The sequence below is a fragment of the Aquila chrysaetos genome, chromosome 5 (genome assembly GCF_900496995.4).
Source record: "Aquila chrysaetos chrysaetos chromosome 5, bAquChr1.4, whole genome shotgun sequence".
Taxonomy (NCBI): domain Eukaryota; kingdom Metazoa; phylum Chordata; class Aves; order Accipitriformes; family Accipitridae; genus Aquila; species Aquila chrysaetos.
Genome location: NC_044008.1, coordinates 63441112 through 63460339, shown reverse-complemented (window position 1 = coordinate 63460339; position 19228 = coordinate 63441112). Strand labels below are relative to the sequence as shown.

The window sequence follows — 19228 nt, the reverse complement described above, 5'->3', positions numbered from 1 at the left end:
CTATGCTTTTAGAACCATCTGCAAGTATTACCACGGTTAGATCAGACAACATACAGTGCACGTGTTGCCTTTCAAAGATGACAGATGAAGGCCAGCTGTGAAAGAATTATTATTAATCTAAGTGAGGGTGGGAGAAAAAGCACTCAAGAAAGGAAAAGCTACAGGAGAGTCCCAAGACAGCATCTTCCACCATGACATTACTGACAGCTGGAAAATGCAAAGGTGATGCAGTACAAGGCTTACCAGCTGTGGGTTGGTGCCATTGGAAAGAATATCCAATAAATCTGCAGAAGAAATGAAGTAAAATCTGGGAAAGGCCAACCTCTTCATGTCCAAATATTCAGCCAAAGCCTTCTCACACAGAGACAACCTGGGGAGACAAAGTAGATAAACAGAGCCCAGGACAGGTGGGTAAATATCCTTTCAGGTTTCATGCTACACAGTTTGGGTTATCAAGCAGATTCTCCTCTACCATGGGGAAATGCCAGACATGAGCTGAGCCTGTAGGCTGGTCCTCTACAGCATTTTCCAAACAGATCAACATAGCACATAGTAACTCATAGATCTCTCTCTACTCCCAAGGGTTAAACAGCCTAAGAGTCAGAAAAGCCTCATAAAAACCAGCAGAAACACAGGTGGAAGAAGGGGCTAGCAAGGGTTTGCAGTTTGACCCACAGTTTTAGACAAGCTCATAACTGCCACAGGTGATTTAACACTGGGATGAAAGTTTCCATAACTGCTTTTATTCTAATGAGCCACATTTTAAAGTCTGATTCAGACCTACTCAGTTTTTTGTGTTTGCGAAGCCTGAAAGGAAACTTGTTTGCTCCGATCTAAAATGAATCTTTCAGTGTTTCATACTAAACTGCTGCTGAGCTTACAAAGTTCATAAATAACATGTCCTCTGTGAGGAACATTGGCCTTATCTGATTAAAAAAATAAAATAAATCTTTATTTTAAATGGATAGTTATTACTGATGCAACAGCTATCATATTAACTTTTAAGTGTGTTCCAAGTAGACAAGCTCATAAGTTAAGTGAGAAGTGTATCCATCTCAAGACACTAAGGTCTTTCTCAGAGAGTCTAGTTATACCATGTGTCAAGGGTATACATGCAGAGATAATTTTGTAAATTAAAGAACATGGGCTCAGCTCACTGGCAGATATCCCTGCTTGGACTGCTAAATAGATATTTAAGACATTGTATTTGGGGTGGCAGTGAGGTCATGTGTTATTAAAACCAGCTGAATGCTTAGCTTTGTATGTGTGCAAATCAATATTCAGGAGGAGAATTTGCACATACGCAAAGCCAGACTCCACTTTGGGGGCCTCAGGGTGATGGATCACAAATAAAAAGACTTAAGAAAGATCAGAAGTGCTGCAACTTGTGAATGCAAGGAATGCACGGTCTAGGAAGAAAGCCTTGGAGCACAGGTTAAACAAACTAATTACATCTGATCCCAGTCTCTGCCAAAATCCTGGGGTTTTTGAAGTTCTACCTACCTACTCTGAATGTCCTCCAGTTGTTGGGACAGACCTGGTTTATTGGTGGCCTCAATTACGTTTGGGGTTTTCTGAGCTTCATACGCCAGTTCTTTAAAATCCACATCAATCCCTTCAAAGCGTTTGGAGTCCTAAAAAGCAATAAAAGGAACACATTCACTGTAAAACACTGATTTTGTGCTAAAAGATCCCATCCTCTGGGTGCTGTCTTTGGATTGAGGAGAAAGACTGTCTAAGGAGAGCCTCCTTTCCAGTGCAGAGGGACCCTTCCACCATTTCAGAAGGGCTCTTCCAGCCATGTGCCTGAAACAAGTCTCCAATCGGGCACTTGCCGTCTTCTCACTGTATCCCAAAGGGGTCGTGGATAAAGTGATCCATGCAGAAGCCAATGCCTAGGACCAACCACTTTCTTGGGATTGAATTCCCCTTTGAATGTCTTCTCATAACTCTTCCTCTCCCATGTCCAGATGAAATACCAAGTTTCCCTCGCCACAGCAGCAGGAGATGCTCCCATATGGGGGAAGGGCTACCGACTCCATTTGAGTTCTCTCTTCCCCTCTTGCTACAATGTAGGAGTCCCAGTGCCCATCCTTGAACTGGGTATGATGACACTTGCAGAGGAGAGCCCTTCCTTGCTTTGAGTAAGGCCATGGAAACCCCACGCTGGCAACAGAGGAGCATGCTGACAATTATGCTCTGCACCTATAGGGACCCTGAATTTCTGGAGTTAATAGTGAAGAACAAAAAAAGCTATGTTCAAAATGTCTCTGCTCCTCCCTTCTTCCCAAGCCAGGCCTCCCGAGTGAGCCAGGACACTGAATAAAAGTGCTCCAAGCTTTCCTGGTAACACTTCCACATTAACTTGTGTTCAGCCCTGGTAGCAAGGCTCTGGCTGGAGGGTTCAGCCCCTCCCTGCATGCAAGCTGTGTAGCCAGCTTCTGATGTGCAACTCATGCCCTACCAGCACATCCTCCCCCAGCCCTGGATGCATCCCAAGGAGCTTCAGCCTCCAGAGGCTTTGAGCTCCATCTTTTCTTCTAGGGAAGGGAAGAGGCTGCTGATTCGTGCCACCTGCCAGACAAGTATTGAGATGCAGACAGCTGCCCAGTAGGATGCAGATTTAAATCATGATGCGATTTCATACATGCCATTAGATAGCTTCTGGATATTAACAGCTTGCTGGCACACAGTACAGCCTTCAGGGCACTGGTTATTAGCACCTGTATATATTGCCCAGTAAGTGAGGTGTGCCCAGTGCTTTCCAAAGCAGAGGGAGGAACAGTCCAAGCAGACCAAAGTGAAGGGATGGAGGCAGGGTGGTCTATTGTCTGGGTGTCACTGGGCTGTGCACACCCCCTCTTGGGTGTCAGTACCCCAGCAGTGCTGTCAGTGAAGCTGCACATGGATGGGGACGGCAGTGACACAGTCAACTGCAGTTCACTCATGAGTGAAAGGCAGGTTCCTCAGCACGGCTGCAAGTGGTCCAGCAGGGCCAAGAACAAGCTTGGAAGATCTTCTTAATAATCAAAGGAATCTGGAATAAGACTGGAAGCTGGACTCAAAGACACCCCTGAGGAGGTCACCAATGACAACTCTGTTCCATTTTCTGAAGCAGAAGTGGGAGAACAGCTGCTCTGCCCCTTCACCAGCGCTGAAGGCAGGGAAGGGGATGCTGCCAAAGCTGCCTGGTCCAGCTCTGGTTTGATGATTTGCAATGTCTGAGTAATTCTCCCGGTCCTCTTCCCTCCGAGGAAAGAGGGAACACGCCTGCAGCGCTGAAGGAGGCCAGCAGCTTCATGCTCAGTCTCCAGGAACTCGGTATTTGCTATGCAGTGGTGGAGGGGAGAAAATCAGCTTCTCAGCATGGCTCAAGCACAACCTACAGTACAAAAACATCCTGGGGCAGCACTAGGGAAACTACTATAGCACTAAGGGAGCCTCCAAAAAAGCAAGGCACCAGGAGAAAAGCCCTGCTTTGGAGAACTTGGCATTATAGATAACCCTATTTTGTATAACGGACGCTCTTCTTCAACACTTTCCAAACAGGAAAAATAGGATTTGGGGTTTCATACCTTGGGAAGCTGTGCCCGTATATCTTCTGAACCTATGAATATGCTCTCCAAGTGAGACCATGTATGCTGCACTTCGAACCAGAGAGAAATGACAGAGTCCGCGGTGGACAGCTTCCTCTGCCATGCAGACACTTCCTCCAAGAAGAAAGCAATATATCTGGATGTCATTAAATTCTGCAGCTGCACCTGGTTGTCTTCTAAAGTTTCAATGAGTTCTTCATCTGACTTCAGCAATGGGATGTTCGTCCGGGGGTGAGGCTCATACTGAAACTCCATGGTGCTCCAAGTCATTTTTAGCTCCTTCAGGACTTTCTCCATACTCATTTCTCGCACTGCTTTGTCCACAATGCCACGAACCTCATCCTCAAAGTTATGCAGGTTGAGCTTCAGGAGGTCAGCCAGCGTGGTGTCCGAGTCCATCACAAACCTCACACCTGTTGTTTGCATCAGTTGATTCCAGTGTCTTTCTCTAATGGCAGGATTTTGAAGTTCTGCCACAGCTTTCAGAGCTGTCAGCATGTTCTTCACCTTGCTGTCCAGCCCGGTGAAAGCATCCCATGCTCTCATTTCCTTATCCAAATTCCGAATCTCTCTTGCAAACTTTCTACACTCCAGATCCATGTTTTCCACATTAATATCCACCCATTTGGTGGTCTGCCAGTCATCAAGGCTAGTGTTCACAAGGGAGATCATATCCCAGAGCTCTTTGAGAAGACACAGTTCCCTTCTGCACTGCTTCAGTTGTTTATAATCTGGCACCATGACTTCAAACAGACCAGCTGATTCATAAATCAAGGTCATGGCTGACTCCATTTGTTTAATCTCAATGTGCTTTGCATCCAGCAGTTGATAAGGCTTTTCAGTGTCAAACCTAGAAAGAAATGTTTATTCTTCATAAGTGATATTGTAACAACTTCTAAAGAAAACATAAAACAAACAGTGCCTGTAAGAGGCGAAGCAGAGATGAAACGTCTATAGTACACATTGATGGTAGAGCCACATGGCACTACTGACACCACCTTAAAGCGATATCGTGCACTCAGCATCCAAATTCAATCTCTTGCTAACACTGGACAGTGTTCCCAGGGACAAAACAGCCCAGGCACAACAGATACAACACTGTAAGAAGGTAGGAAACGTATGCAAGGTCTCGAGCATATGTCCTCAGGACACTCGGAGATGATCCCATAAAGCATTTTTTCCTCAGGGCTTCTCTGATGCTGTAATTTGCCCATACCTGAACGGCGCTTCTTTCCGAAATCGCTCTCTGAATCTGTGCTGCTCAACATCAAACGCCGCACAGCTCTTGCGCAGAACTGTCATTTCATTTGCCTGCAGAGGAGCCACATGCTGTTTCACAGCTATCGCCAGCTTCTTTATATTGTTCCATTTTTCTGGCAGCTCCTGGAAGCAAAATTTAAATGCTGGTAGGCAGCATTTGCTATGCAATGCATCTGATCTGTTTATGGATAATCACAGAACAGGAAAAGCAACAGATTCCGTGTCTAAAACTGTAAGGAAGTTTTGTTGTGATGCAAAGGCTAAACACACAATTTGGGATAAAACTTACCAGTTATTCACAATTTTGAAGACTAACGAAGACTGAGACCTTATAACTGACTGCTCTGATTGTAAAAACATGTTCGGTAACTTCAAAAGAAGGGTTCCAGACTAGATCCTGGGTTCCCAGGATAGCTCATGCTTGAGAGAGAACAGTGATCCTAACACCAAACCCAGTGGGACCCAGAGCCTGCTGGGAGTGGCTGAAGGCAGGAGGATGGGCTGTGGATGCAAGCTCATCAGATTGTCTGGCTTCCCAGAGCTAATTAAGAAACAGATCCTGGGAAACTTCCTGCCAGCTCTTAGAGCAGAAGAAGATGTTATACCAGAAGGGCTTCTAGAGAGCTCTCTGAGGCAAATCCCTCCAGCCTGTGTATATAGTATTAGTAGTAAATAAGACTGGTTTCTTTCTCAGGTCTGCATCCAAGCTGCAAGTATGCAGCACTGCTGACAATCCACCCTCTGTACCTGGGATTTTCTTCAAAAAGGGATTTTATTTCTTCTCACTAGGCTTCTTGGGCTGTATCCTCAGCCCAGACACTGACACCAGCCAAGGGCTCTGCTGTCCTCAAGTCCCAGTACTTTGCTCTCAGAAAGCCCACTTCCCCATGTACTGTGCAAGCCTACAGGGAAGCCTTTGGGTTTCTTTTCATCCCAGTTCACATAGTTGAGGAGATTAATGGAGACCCACCAACACTATGGAAAGAAGGGAAATAACCTGGAGGCAGCTCTGAGGCAGCAGAGATGGCCACAGCAGGGCCAGTCTCTCCTGACGGCTCTCTTTCTGACACTTTATATTCCAGCCTCAATAGAAATCACTATCCATGACCACAGCAGGGCACACATGGAGCTGCTTCCTTGTCCTTCTCACACAAACTACTAGCTCCAGCCCATCCATCTTCACAGCCATGGAGGGAGCAGTACCTAGAGGAACTTATTTCTGGTTTTCCCACCATATACAGGAGTGAATGAATCATTCAACTACGTGTTGCTGTCACTTGCCAGAAAGAACAAAACTGTTTTGTTATCTCCTGCATCTGAATGGCTGCCCCACATCCCTCATTTCTTCTATCAGAAAAATAAATCAGTTGTTTGAATGTACTTGCACAAGCAGGCACCAAACAAGCAGGTCTTGGGCAGAGGAATTAGCAGAGCTGGGTTCCCCACAGCACCATGTTTTATGCTGGACTGAAGCTGTTGCAGCAGCCAGAGCATCCATGTAATGCAGCTGTCCTGGTTTTCAGGGAGTCTGTGGGAACCTAGGTATCTTTAGAACCCTTAACTATTCCAGATTTGGTGACCCAACCACCCACGGATCACGGCTGCACAAGCAGAAAACTAGGGGATTGCTAAACCCCACTCAGCTCTCATCCAAGCCTGCAGCAGAGAACTGGAGCCTTTGATGCACAGGTGCATAAGGCAGGAGCACCTCCCCAAAAGCTCCTGCTTTAAACTTTGTGTTCTACACAGACCTCTCTGCCCACAGCACCCCATGACTATAGGATATCCATCAGCACGTAGCCACATGCTTCTCCACTGTAACATCTTGGCTGTTGCCAGTGCTTGTCTCCTGTTCCCCAAGGCTGGCTGGGCACCTCGCAGTCTTTTCTAACCTCCATCTCATTGTCTCCTTTCCAGAAAAAATTTCCCAAAAACCCCTGATTCATCAGAGCCAGATGTAGAAAGGTGCCAAAGTACTTTTATAACCTGCTCCCAGTGATATCCTCTGGGTCAAGCAGATTTGGTCTTACAGACCCAGTGAAGGACTGAAGTCCTATGAGAAGGCAACTCCTCTGCCAACATTATCCTTCCCATCTCCACAGTTGCCAAGAACTGGCTTATTTAAAAATAATTATAATTCAACCTAATTAACAGATGTATTTGAAAATGCATTAATTTTTTTCAAGAGTAATCGCTGGGAGTTGGAGCAGGCAATTCTATGTTTTTCATACATAACAAAAGGCTTAATCTCTGCTTTAAAAGAAAAATCTCAATATAACTCCAAAATTTAGAGCTATTAAGGCACATCCTGCAATAGCAAAATACTATCCACTGAGGCCCTCTAATGACAGGGAGTGGGGTCTTAAATATTCCTGCAATGCTCTCAAGCTCACACTCTCTTTGACGTCTGCTACTCAGCAAATTGGTGTGTCCACCACAAGTTTCCACCCACCTCCAGTTGCTTATAGACTTCCTCTGGCAGCTGTTGCTCATATGTCTTCAGCAGTTCAACAGTTTGCTTCAGGGGCTCAAACATGGCATCGGCGACACTATGTCTTTCTTTAACAGCTAGCAGATGACCCATAACCTCCACCAAGCCATCATAATCGCCTTTTTCAACCTTTTTGCTCAAACCTTTATCGGCAGTTTTTATGAACTCATCAAGGTCAGCCAAGCTATATAACACAAAGCAGGAAAGCACAAAATGAGAGCAGTTCCTATTGAAATAATTATCAGCCTTATGCCAGGCAGCTGGACTGTCATGGACAGGGGAAAGGCCTGGCTAACCCTGTCCATTGCACGGTAACATGCTGAGGGCATCAGAACCATGATTCGTGCTCAAAGGAATCCACAGATGTGGTACAGCTTCCTGCAAAGAACAGATAAAAAGGTTGGGACTTCTCAGGTTGGAGAAAAGGTATCTGAGAAGGAGTATAACGGAGACCTGTGAGCTCAGGAGTGGTCTGGAGAGAGTGAGTTTGAAAGGACAGTTTTCATCTCATCTCTTCCAATGCAGGAATTCAAGATCCCCAAATGAACCTGGCAGGTTGCAAAGCTACAACAAACAGGGATTCTTCTTCACACACTGACTCATTTCACAGGGTAACTCCCTGCCGCAGGAGGATGCAGATGATAAAAATTCACAGCAGTTCAGAAAAGCAACCAAACGTTTGTGGGAGAAAAAAAAATCCATCCAGGTCTTTAAATACAAACACATGACTCCTGCCTCTCAAAGTCCTTGAGTTATAAATTGTTAGATACAAGGAGAGTATTTGGGGGAAGTTTCCCTACCTGCTTACCCTGTTCTTAATCTTGCCAGCTACTAGGCACTGTCAGCAGAGGCATGATGGTCTCCTGGATCTCTGGTGCTTTCAAGCACAGTCATTCTCCTCTTCTCAAAACACTTACTTTTTAAGTGACCACTTAAATTCTGTGGATGCTGCTTGGCCAAAATGTATCCTTAAATACCTCACCTAATAAAGACTAAACTGCTGAGTCAGGTACTCTTACTAAGAACTTCTAAATGCCCATTCTAAGCTACACAAAAACCTCTTTGCAAAGAAATTATGTAACATAATTATGGTGCTGAAAAGAACACAAGCGATCATATCATCCACCTCATGCAGCACCCTTCACTACTACATAGGTCTATAAATACTTCTTCGTAAGCATCCAAGATGCTTCAGTTGCAACTACTCAAATAAATCACCTGACACATCGTCCTGCACAGACCTGGTGACTGAGCAGCTATTCAGAGCAGGGAATACATGTCAATTCAAAACTTATATCCAGAACTCCTCCTTTTTGTAACCTTGAAACTACCTCCCCATGACTGCTCATGCCAGGCAACCCGAATTACTTTTTTTTACAGAACGCACTCAAAAGAGCGATGCATTCAGAAATAGAGCAAGTATCTCATGGCATTAATGCAGCTTTACTGATGGCTAATATCAAATTCAACAAAGTAAGCACAGAGCCCTAGCAGAGATTAGATTAGTTGGATCAGGATGAACGGACAAACAGACGTCCTATCTAACACCACACAGCAGGTCCCAGGAGCATCGGCTTGTGGGATGTCAATGGTACCAAGTCCATATAACTGTTTCCACTTTACACACTCAGCTGTACCAATTCCCAGCAAAGACCAGGGGATGGAAGATACAGGGGATGTGATGGAGTTGGCATGCAGTATGGGCCCCCTTCTCTTGCTCCTGTATTAACCTATTGGTTATCAATGTGAAACAATAAAGCCCAGCCAAGACAAGAGAAACCCCCTTTGGTCAGCACAGGTCCCAGGGAGAGGAGGCAGGAACAGCTCTTACCTGTGCGTGACATGGTCCATGAGATGCTGCTTGAACACCAAGCTCCACCTCTTAATCACGTTCAGCAAGGACGCCTTGAAAGGCCGAGCATCGACTTTCATCCAGCTCTGGAAGATGCTGATGGGCTCAATGCAATTCACCTCCTCATAGATCTTCTCATAGGAGTCGATCTGCTCTCTGAACTGCTGCAGTGTGGGAGGCATCTCAGGGACCCCGTCCTCCCCATGGGCCTCAATTTCTGCAGCAGTGAGGATGTGCCCGTAGAGGAGGAACTGGCGGCAGAACTCCTTTCTGTCATCCCCATAGAGGTAGGAGTAGTGGTCGAAGGCACTGCGGTAATCGCAGCAGGCCACCATCACGGCCTGCACACGTCCCATCAGGTCACGGCGCATGTCAGCCAGATCAGCCATGTCCTCCATGTCGGCCTAGGATAAGAGAGGAGAAGAGAGCGCAGCGATGCAGGAGCAGCATGGTACCTCCTCACTGCCACATAGCATGAGGGAGTTCCACAGCCACGGACCTGGTAGTGGGGGAAGCCACTGTGCTCGGCCAGCCTGGGCACCAGTGACGAGATCCGGTAGATGTCATTGAGAAGACTTTCCACCATGTCATAGAAGCCATCGTTTGTGCCAGGGTCCAAGGAGGGATGAAATATCAAATCTGGGATCACCAAATCCAGCTGCACCTCAAACAGGGGAGCGAGCCCTGCCTTGGGATCTGGTAGGGAAGAACAGAGATGCCAGGATCTTTTTCAAGGGGAGAAAAGTGATCTTGAGCCACCACTAACATCCCGCCACAAGATGCACACATGCCCCACAGGGACACCAGGCAGGTGTGATCACAGACACCTACTCACTGGGTCCAGTGACATTGTGTCTGCACACAAGATGGAGGGGATGCTGGCAAACTAGCCGATGTTCTGGTACGCACAGGAGATACTGGAGAACAGATGAGACACACGTGAATTAAAGACCAGAAAATTTGCTGTGGAGGAAAGCCTTAAAGAGACCAGGCTCTTTAGCTAATCAAAAGGGAGTCTGAGAGCTGAACAATTACAGCACATAAGTACTTGCAGAGGAGAAAAACAACAGGAACCAAGAGGCTCTTTAATTTAGTGGAGAAAGGCATGAAAAAAAAGCAGCAACTGGAAACTGAAGCCAAATGCAAATGTGAAATTATGTGCATGTTTTTAACAAGATGGTGAAGAACTGGATGCAATTCTCCAACTCAGTGTGCCTCCACATCCAGGAGGGAAGCATTCCTGGAGATGTGATTTAGCTGGACACAAGCTACTCTCAACAGTGTGAATGAACCTCTATGGTGGCCTTAGGCAGGAGGTCTGATTTAGTGACTCCTGAACCCATCTCATCTCTTCACTGGACTAATGTTCAGGGACTGAGGTTTTTCTTTCATGCCTTTCATCAGCAGAACCAGCTCTTGAGACTCCCCACAAATGAAAGATTCCTTGATGCTTTGTGCATGTGAGGGTGGGAGATGGCTGATGCCCAAGCACAGACTTGGGATGACACCTCAATTTTGTCTGCCCATTAATCCCTGCAAACGGTGCATAGTTGTCTCTATCCTTTCCCCTGAGCAATGCTTTGCTCCAGTGACTGGGGGATGGAGTCACCCACCCTGTCTGAAGGCTCCCATAGCATTTGCTGTAGACAGTGCAAGAGGCACAGCAGAAAGCCAGGAAGAAGAGAGCAACTCTTAGGCATGAGCGAGAGCACAAAACAGAAACCTCCCTTTGGTGAGACTGAAGCAGCCATCGCAACCAGGGGAGAGGAACCAGCAGTCACCTGTGTTTTCCAGGAGGTACTTGAGCGAGCACTCAATGGCAGCGAAGAATCCATCCAGGACTATCTCATCCACATAATCCACATAGGCCTTCCAGATATCAGATGCTGGGTCTGCAAGTAAAAGGCTCTGGTTTTCCTGGAAGAAAAAGAAGATGCCTTCAAACACAGTGGGACTGAGTCTGTCCCACAAGAGACCTGCCCACAGCTAAGGACTGATGCCAGTGAGCACATGGGTACCAGCCTCATGGAGGGATGGGAAACCTGACAGACAGATGTTGCTGCTAGTGGCATGGCCACAACTTGCTCCTTCTGTCAAGGGCTGCTTTGTTGTCTGAAACAACTCAAAATAATTGCAAGGTAAAAATGGAGTACAGAAGAGGCTTAGCAGCTCTGCGACATGTTCTCCTCCCTCTTCTCTGAGGCCACAGGGCTCAAGGGTGCTTTGCACATCTGGGGCAGGGAGCACTCAGGAGTCTCAAAGTCTCATCCCAATGCATGAAGACCCGGCCCTGGTGGCCCGCATAACATTACCTTGAGTGGATGAGGCCTTCAAAGTGGACTGCTTACACCTCTGCCCTACAAATGGTTATCTCAAGACCAGAGAACTCTTAAATCCAAGAAATTGTTTTTAAATAAACCATGTGAAAACAGATAAAGATTGGGATCAGAAGACAAAGGGTTGGCTAACAACCTCCCTGCTCAGCTTATTGTGATCCCTTCCTCCAGGGAAGCTCCCAGTCAGGAAATTCAGGGTTTTCTGGGTCATAGGAGGGACCCATCCTATAGAATCATAGAATCATAGAATCATTTAGGTTGGAAAAGACCTTCAAGATCATCGAGTCCAACCATCATCCGTGCCCACTAAACCATGTTCTGGAGTACCCCGTCTACGCGCATTTTGAATACCTCCAGGGATAGTGACTCAACCACTTCCCTGGGCAGCCTGTTCCAATGCCTGACAACCCTCTCAGTAAAGAAATTTTTCCTAATATCTAACCTAAATCTCCCTTGCCGCAACTTGAGGCCATTTCCTCTCGTCCTATCTCCAGCCACCCGACAGAAGAGACCAGCACCCCCCTCACTACAACCCCCCTTCAGGTAGTTGTAGAGAGCGATAAGGTCTCCCCTCAGCCTCCTTTTCTCCAGACTAAACAGCCCCAGCTCCCTCAGCCACTCCTCATAAGACTTGTGCTCCAGGCCCCTCAGCAACTTGCTCTTCTCTGGACATGCTCCAGCACCCCAATGTCTTTCCTGTAGCGAGGGGCCCAAAACTGAACACAGTACTCGAGACACTTCCTGGGTTTAGTCTTTCCATCCCAACAAGGCCAGGCTGCGTACCCACTCCCTGCACCTTCCAGCAGCCTCCCAGGCTCTGCTGTGATCCTGTCCCCTGCCTTGCTATGCCCTCTGAGTGGTCCTTCTCCTAAGCCTGCCAGAGGCTCTTAACACAGGCACAGTTGCAAAAAAAAGGTCCAGCTTGCAGTGAGCAGAAATCAACACACACTGTCTGTTGCTGGGGGGTCAACGTTGGCAGCATTTCACACACGGGGGCACAGGAGAGGGTGCCATTCCCAGCGCTGACACGGCAGCTTGGCACGCATGAGAGCAGCATTGCCATTCGGGCTTGAGTCAACCCAAAGTTGCTGCTCCCCAACTTGACACGTCATAGCTGGGTGCTTAAACTCTCAACAGAGCAAGCCAGGGCTCTGGCCCCTTGCATACTCACCCCGGCTGCGTTTTGCTGACGTGAGAGAAAGGGGAACTTCATAGGAATGAACTCTGTGGGAATGCCTATCTGAAAGCACCCCCTCTCTTCATCATTCCCTGTCCTTGTATTTGATAATGTCCCCTTGTTACTGGTGTTTTACTGAGCCTTTACTCCAGAGGCCTCATCCTGGTGAAAGAAGAGCAATGAAAGCCAGCATCTAGCTGTCCTGCCTTTGCCTGTTGGTGCACGTACCCAAACCCTCACTGTGCTTCTCTCAGCAGCCTCGAGACTCTCCTGCCCCCAGGAAGACTTGAACTACCAAGGGAAGCCCAGCAGACCAGCTCTTGGCCCCTCTGCTGCTGCTCTTCCAGGTTTGACCAGTACAACAGGACAGAGGCATGGGGACACCCCATTTTGTGCCATGGTGCCTTTCCCTCCCCAGGAGCTTCATGCTGCTTTGCAGTTGGTCCTGCCCCTGTGAGCAGCACTGGCAGTGCCACCACACCAGTGGTGCCAGCCCTCCTGCCATGACAACAACCCCATATTCTCCTTGGCCAATCTAGCAAGTACCCTGGTCTTTTGGGTGGTAGCTGGAGGTGGCTGAGCCTGTTACAGTTGTGGCAGCAGAACAACATGAGCATAGTAAAATCATCATCACAGTTTCAGTGTGCAGAGAAGGGGGTTAGAGGTCCAGGGCTGACTGCAGATAGCAAGGTAAGGTGAGCAACAAGAGCTCAGTGTCCCAGAGAGGGTCAGCTGGTTCTCTCCAGAGTCCAAGGCCAGATGGTAACCCTCAGGAGAGGGCTGGATCTAAAATCCATCTCCCTCCAGGCCAAGGTGCTGCCCCTGACATGCATTAACACCTTGCTCCAGGCAGGTTAGGAGCAGAGCTTTGGGCTTTCTCCTGGCCTGCAAAGAGGACTCTCAGCTCTGGCAAAGCCACTGGAAAGCACCGAGGTTTCAGACAGCAACTATTCTGTCACTCAGCTTCATCCTGGACTGTCAGCGTCACCTCCTGCTCCCACAGAGGGACAAAAGTCTGAAACAGAAAGGTCAGTCACAGCCAGCTGCCTCTCTATATTTTCAGGTTAATATTTCGGAGGGGGATTTTTCCTCTGAGCAGGATCCCAAAGCCTGATGCACGGCTCCCCTCTAGTGGCTCCACAACAGCCAGGACTGGAAGCCAGACTCCTTCACTGGGCTGCAGCTGCTCCTGTTCCTGCCCTCAACTGGGTGCCCAGCGGTGCCCAGCCAGCAGCCCCACACCACACAGCCATACCAGCTAACTCATCAAAGCTATCGTTAATTAACACTGCGTAAGATTTTCAAATGAGTTAAGGGAGTCAATTTTAAGGTGAAACAGTTCTGGACGTTTTCACCAGACTGGAGAGACACACAGAGCCTATGAAAAGCCAACAAATGCCCAGGGAAGGTCCCCCCTCACCTTCACCAGCGAATGAATCCTCTGCCCTGACTCTCTGACAAGGCTGTAACGCCTTTCCAGACGGTCCTGACAGTCCTCTAGGCTTAGCAGTGATTCTCTTTTACAATCTTTCCTCTCAAATATGGGTGACACCCATGATTGCACGATGGTCTGGATCTCCTCAACATTGTTTTTGGCTTTCTGTATCCTCCGTTCGAGGTCACGGACACCATACATCACCATGGAGATGTGATCCCAGACACCTGGTAAAAAATGAGATGATTGACTATTTGTTTTCAGAGTTGTTAGGTCGAGCTCTTGTGCACCCTCCTTAAGGCCAGCCTCTGACCTTTTCCCCGTGGTCTTATGTATTTCTTACCCATCATTAACGCATAAGACTTACCACCTCGACCAACAGAGCCACTTCTAGCTCCCTCCTACCCCAACAAGCCATGGTATGGACAGCCACAGTCTGTGCTCTCAGCCAGGAGTACCACCACCGTGGGGATGTCTGACAGTTCCCACTTCCCTCTACCCAGGTTTGATCTCCCACTGGCTGCTACCAGAGAGAGCAGCATGGGGAGGATGAGTACATCAGGCTGAGTGTCGCTGCCACCATCACTAGAGCAGGGACCCATAGCCCTAACACACAGGCTGTGCCAGCCTCAGGTACCACCGAGGGCTGCATTTAGATGCAGGGAACTTAGGATTCATCTGCAGGAAAATCCTTTCATCTTTATTGTGCAATGGAAAAAGAGTTTTTCAGCGTGAGGACTTCTGCTTTGCATGTTCCCAAGGGAGGACACTTGTTCCTGTGCATACCACAAGCTTGATGACAGAAATATATATTCCACCTGTGAGCAGTTTGCTTTCACCAAGAGGAAACAAATTGTCTTCCTCCGCTGTGCTTTGCAGTTAAAACTGATCAAGCAAGAACATTGGTTAAATCATCCCAAAGTCACAGTGCACAAAACCCACCTCTAGCTGCAGTATTTCATCCTTCTGGAAAAGATAACAAGGTGGCCCTGGCTCTCACTGGGACAAGTCCATCCCAGTACCAGATGGCTGGGCCAAGGGTTCCCACTCCTTGCACAACTGGGTGAGAAAGCAGTGCCTCGGGGACACAGGCACACAGCCACACAATGGGTCACTTGGGCTGGCACAGGGAGGCCAGCACAGGCAGTGAGCAGACGCTTCAACCCCAGCCTTGCCAGCTCCTGCAAACCCAAGACTTGCCATCTCCTTGGTGGCACTGCTTACAGGGCAGTCTCTCCTCCCCAAAAGCCCAGGCTGAACCTGAAGGGAGCAGGATCTTGTCCACAGCCCCAGCAGATGAGGGGAACGTGGAAAGGAGCAGGCAAGCTGTGGGCTGCCCTTCATCTCCCCAGTGCTGACTCTGCTGGAGAGTCCCCTGCCCTGCTGGGAACTGCAGTTGAGAACCGGGTGACGGAGGTTGGGCACATGGGGGAATCTGATGAGACCCACGTGTATGCACTCTTTCCCCCTAACACAGAGTTAGCTCACCTTCCATCTTCCAGTTCAGTGTTTCTTCTGCCTCTTTCAGCTTCAAGTCAATACCCTGCAGCTGCCCCTGTATTAGAGGGTATTCGACCTCCAGGACTGTGTTCAGGACCTTGTTGTATCTGTTCACCATCAGCTCCAAGTTGGCCACCATCTGCCGGTATGATTCCTTGGACGAATAGATTTCTGCTGCTGTCAGTGGGATGGCTCCCATCTGGCTGCTAGACAGGTAGCTCACCTCCTTCAGCACTGAAACCAGCTGGAGAAACAAGGCAGAGAGCTGAACATGAGACAATCCTCCCCATTTACCTGGCAGACACTCTCCAATCAATTCTGAGCATCTTAGGGGTTTCCTGCTGTTTAATTCACAAAACAGCATGCTCTGAAAAGGGCCTGGACACCTCCTAGTCCGTACCATCTGTCTCTTATTGATCTTTGCCTCTGGTTTTCTTCCCAACCAAAGACAGACAGCTCTGTTCACTACGCAGCCAGCAAACTCTAGGCAGCCTCTAAAAGCCATGATGATCTCTGGTCCTCTCAGCTATCCTCATCAATAGAGTCTTTCAGCAATACCGTGCTTGCAAGCAGAGCTTAGCAATTATCTAAGTGAAAGATAATAAGGCCCCAGTTCTGTTGGTTTGCTGGGCTGGCATAAAAAAAAAAATTAAAAAATATGGCCCCAAACTCAGTGACTCAAATCCTCCTGTGGTTACCTTCCACCAAAGATTTCTGCTGGACACTTCTCCCAGCTCAACTAAAAGCACTCAGTGGCAGTGCATGTTTGAGTTGTGATGGGACCAGACTGAGAGGGATTATTAAATTATAAACCCAAGTATAAATGAGTCCCTGTAACAAAGGGAGCAGCAAGGTCTTCCAGTGCGATGTATCACTTCTAAGACTAAAAATATTTGCTCAGTTTAGTGGCTAGTGAGATGTAAAATGCTCCTGGAACTGCACATATTGGCAGGATGACAGCAGTTCGGTACATTGTATGGGCAATGGCAGGGGTGAGGACCACCCCTGGCTGCAGCTGAGCTTACCATAAAAATCACCCTTCCCTTAGGCTGGCAGATTGTATCATCCCTTCCTGTAAAGATGTGGGGAAGAAATCTCTCTCTGATCTCATCCCATTCATGCCCTCTGGTCCCAGTTCCCTGCCCCTATTTTTGATAGGAAAACTGGAAAGCTCCTGGTATGAACAGAAGCAGGTGAAGCCACAAGCACAGGGACTGCATGGCCAGGAGCCTTTGTCACTGCCCTGGGTGACAGACAGGGGTTAGTGAGACCTCTCCACCACTGCCTGATGTTAGCCAAAACCCAACATCCAGCAGAACTGACCAAGGCACCTGGGAAGCATGCTCCCTTTGCAGGGACAGGGAATGCAATGCAAGTCAGGAAGATAAGTGGTAACACACTATGAGCATCTACAATACTAAAGTGACAATGAACACAATGACAAAAAGAGGAAAGAAAGAAGGGCTGAAGAAGGGTGTAGGGGGCACTCTGGAAAGGTGGAAGGAGGAGGATGGGGTGGGAGGAAAGGTTAAACCAGGGGACTGAGCGAGCAAGAGGGCAAGCAAGATAGAACCAAGCTCCCCTCCCTTCTTTGCACTGGAATGCCTGGGACATCTGCAGCATGGGGTCAAGGGTGTCTTCCCCTCTTTCCCTCTCCTCCATGGAAGGTGAGCTCTGGAAGTCTTCCATGCCAAAGGGTTGCAAATACATCTTCCCTCTAGGCAACATGAGGTGCTCCTACCTATTCTGGAGGGCATGAAGGGCTGCTAAGCAGGCACTTGAGGACATCAGGCAGTCGTCAGTATGGAAAGCTGAGAAGAGCAGTGCAGAAGCACTCAAAGACTGGAGCTGAGAACAGGCATGGTCAGCACATCACAGGCTCCAAATCCTGTCACCAGGGTGAAGGGTTGAAAACATCCCCTGGGGCCATTTGGCTCCTACCTTAGCAAGGAGCTTCCAAGGAGATGGACAAATCCTTTGACTGAGGGCAAAACTTGAATGAGCTCCAAAACCTAAACGCTTTCCTTTAACAGCAGCATGTCCCAGGGAACAGGGGAAGTTTTTGATGCCAGCGTTTCTCAGGCCCCTGAGATTCAGAACCTCCCCAGCAAATGGCCCTTTTACAATTGACAGACCCTGGCTCCCACCAGGCCCCAGAAGATTTCAGTCCATCTACGCACACTGCTGGCTTGGACCCCTGCCTCTGCTTTGGGTGAGGTGGATGCTAAATCCTCCCTGTGCTGGAGACAGGCTTTAGGGGAGCTCTAGGGGACAGAGAAAAGCTCTTAAATCTGAAGTAAGCCTCATGCACTGCAATAAAGGAAATCCAACAGCCACAACATTGGAGTAACAAAACAAACCTTTCCTGGAATTTTTATACCCTTTCAGGAAGCTCAAATTTCAGGTACACATAACACGAACCCACCTCTGTAGATGATGCCCCAACACTCCCCACACCAGTATCAAATCTGGTCCGGAGATGCTCACACCAGTTAAACATCTGGCTGCTCAGGGACTTTCTGCCACTGGCTTTAACTAGAATTTGCTCTGCTTAAACTGTAATCCTGATATTTTCCCAGGACATAGACCCCACAAAGAGGATGGTAAATTCATGTTACCCACCACAGAAGGGGCTCCATAGACCTCAGCAGAACAGATCTAGTACCAATCCCACCAGACCTCCCATGCACAGTGGGGCACACAGCTTGGAGACAGGCCCACAGGCAGGCAGCAAAGTTAAGTGGCAGCAGTTTTTACCTGGGGATCAAAATTGACCGTGATCAGTTTGGTTTCTGGATCTCGACGGATGAGCGGTTGAGTGAGGTTGTACTGTGATTTTTCAGAGACTGTCTGGGACCAGCCTACATAAAGCTTTTCCTGATACCTGCCAGAAAAAAAAAAAAAAACATCCACCATGTAGCTACCAAGCCAGCAGACCAAGGCATATAACCAAATGAAAGCCAAGTCCACTTCTGAGGACTGAAGAACATGAAGGAATATTAAAAACCCAACCACGCCATCTCCATAAACAACACAGCTTCAAAGACAAACACCCGAAAAATAGTGACAGCATCAAGTCAGAAGGGCAAAGATCTCTCAAGCACCATTTTTAGCAGAAGATTCAGATTTGGAGACAGACTTTCAAAAGCATTTAGCCTAAAGTAATAACTAAGCACCTACTGGGCATTTCCAAAGCATCTAAGCAGGATGGGTGCCTAAACCCATACAAATGCCCAGGATGGATGCAGTTGCCCTCACTTCTCTCAGAGTCACTGCAGAGAGACCTCAGGGAAATGTGGCTCTTTGAGAGCTCAGTGACACCACTTGGGATGGAAACACAGAGGGCTGAATAGGGGTCCTGGTATCTTGCATGTCAAGGACAGTCCCAACCACGCAAGCAACCAAGTCTCTTCTGAATCATGTTATCACTTGAGCACTTTGGGAAATGTCACCCAGAAAACACCATCTCTGTTGAAGTCACCTGGGATCCTCTGTTGGTCTGCTCCCTTCTGAAAGGCTGCACCATAACTACTCAGCCTTTGTTTTGGTAATGAGGAACAAAGCTCACTCCAACCCCACTG

At 48.0% G+C, this 19228-nt stretch overlaps 1 protein-coding gene across 3 annotated transcripts in view; it reads right to left on the bottom strand.

Moving 5' to 3' along the window:
- Positions 1-19228, bottom strand: part of DNAH9 (dynein axonemal heavy chain 9) — a 210907-nt gene that overhangs the window by 170840 nt on the left and 20839 nt on the right. For all 3 annotated transcript variants that reach the window (XM_041123817.1, XM_030015630.1, XM_030015631.1), the window contains 11 exons: positions 18405-18531; positions 15636-15891; positions 14133-14374; positions 10981-11116; positions 9699-9895; positions 9179-9603; positions 7309-7531; positions 4813-4979; positions 3576-4446; positions 1504-1634; positions 244-370 (listed from right to left, as the gene is read on the bottom strand). In XM_041123817.1, coding sequence (XP_040979751.1) covers positions 244-370; positions 1504-1634; positions 3576-4446; positions 4813-4979; positions 7309-7531; positions 9179-9603; positions 9699-9895; positions 10981-11116; positions 14133-14374; positions 15636-15891; positions 18405-18531 — 2902 coding nt within the window. The remainder of the gene's footprint in view (positions 1-243; positions 371-1503; positions 1635-3575; positions 4447-4812; positions 4980-7308; positions 7532-9178; positions 9604-9698; positions 9896-10980; positions 11117-14132; positions 14375-15635; positions 15892-18404; positions 18532-19228) is intronic.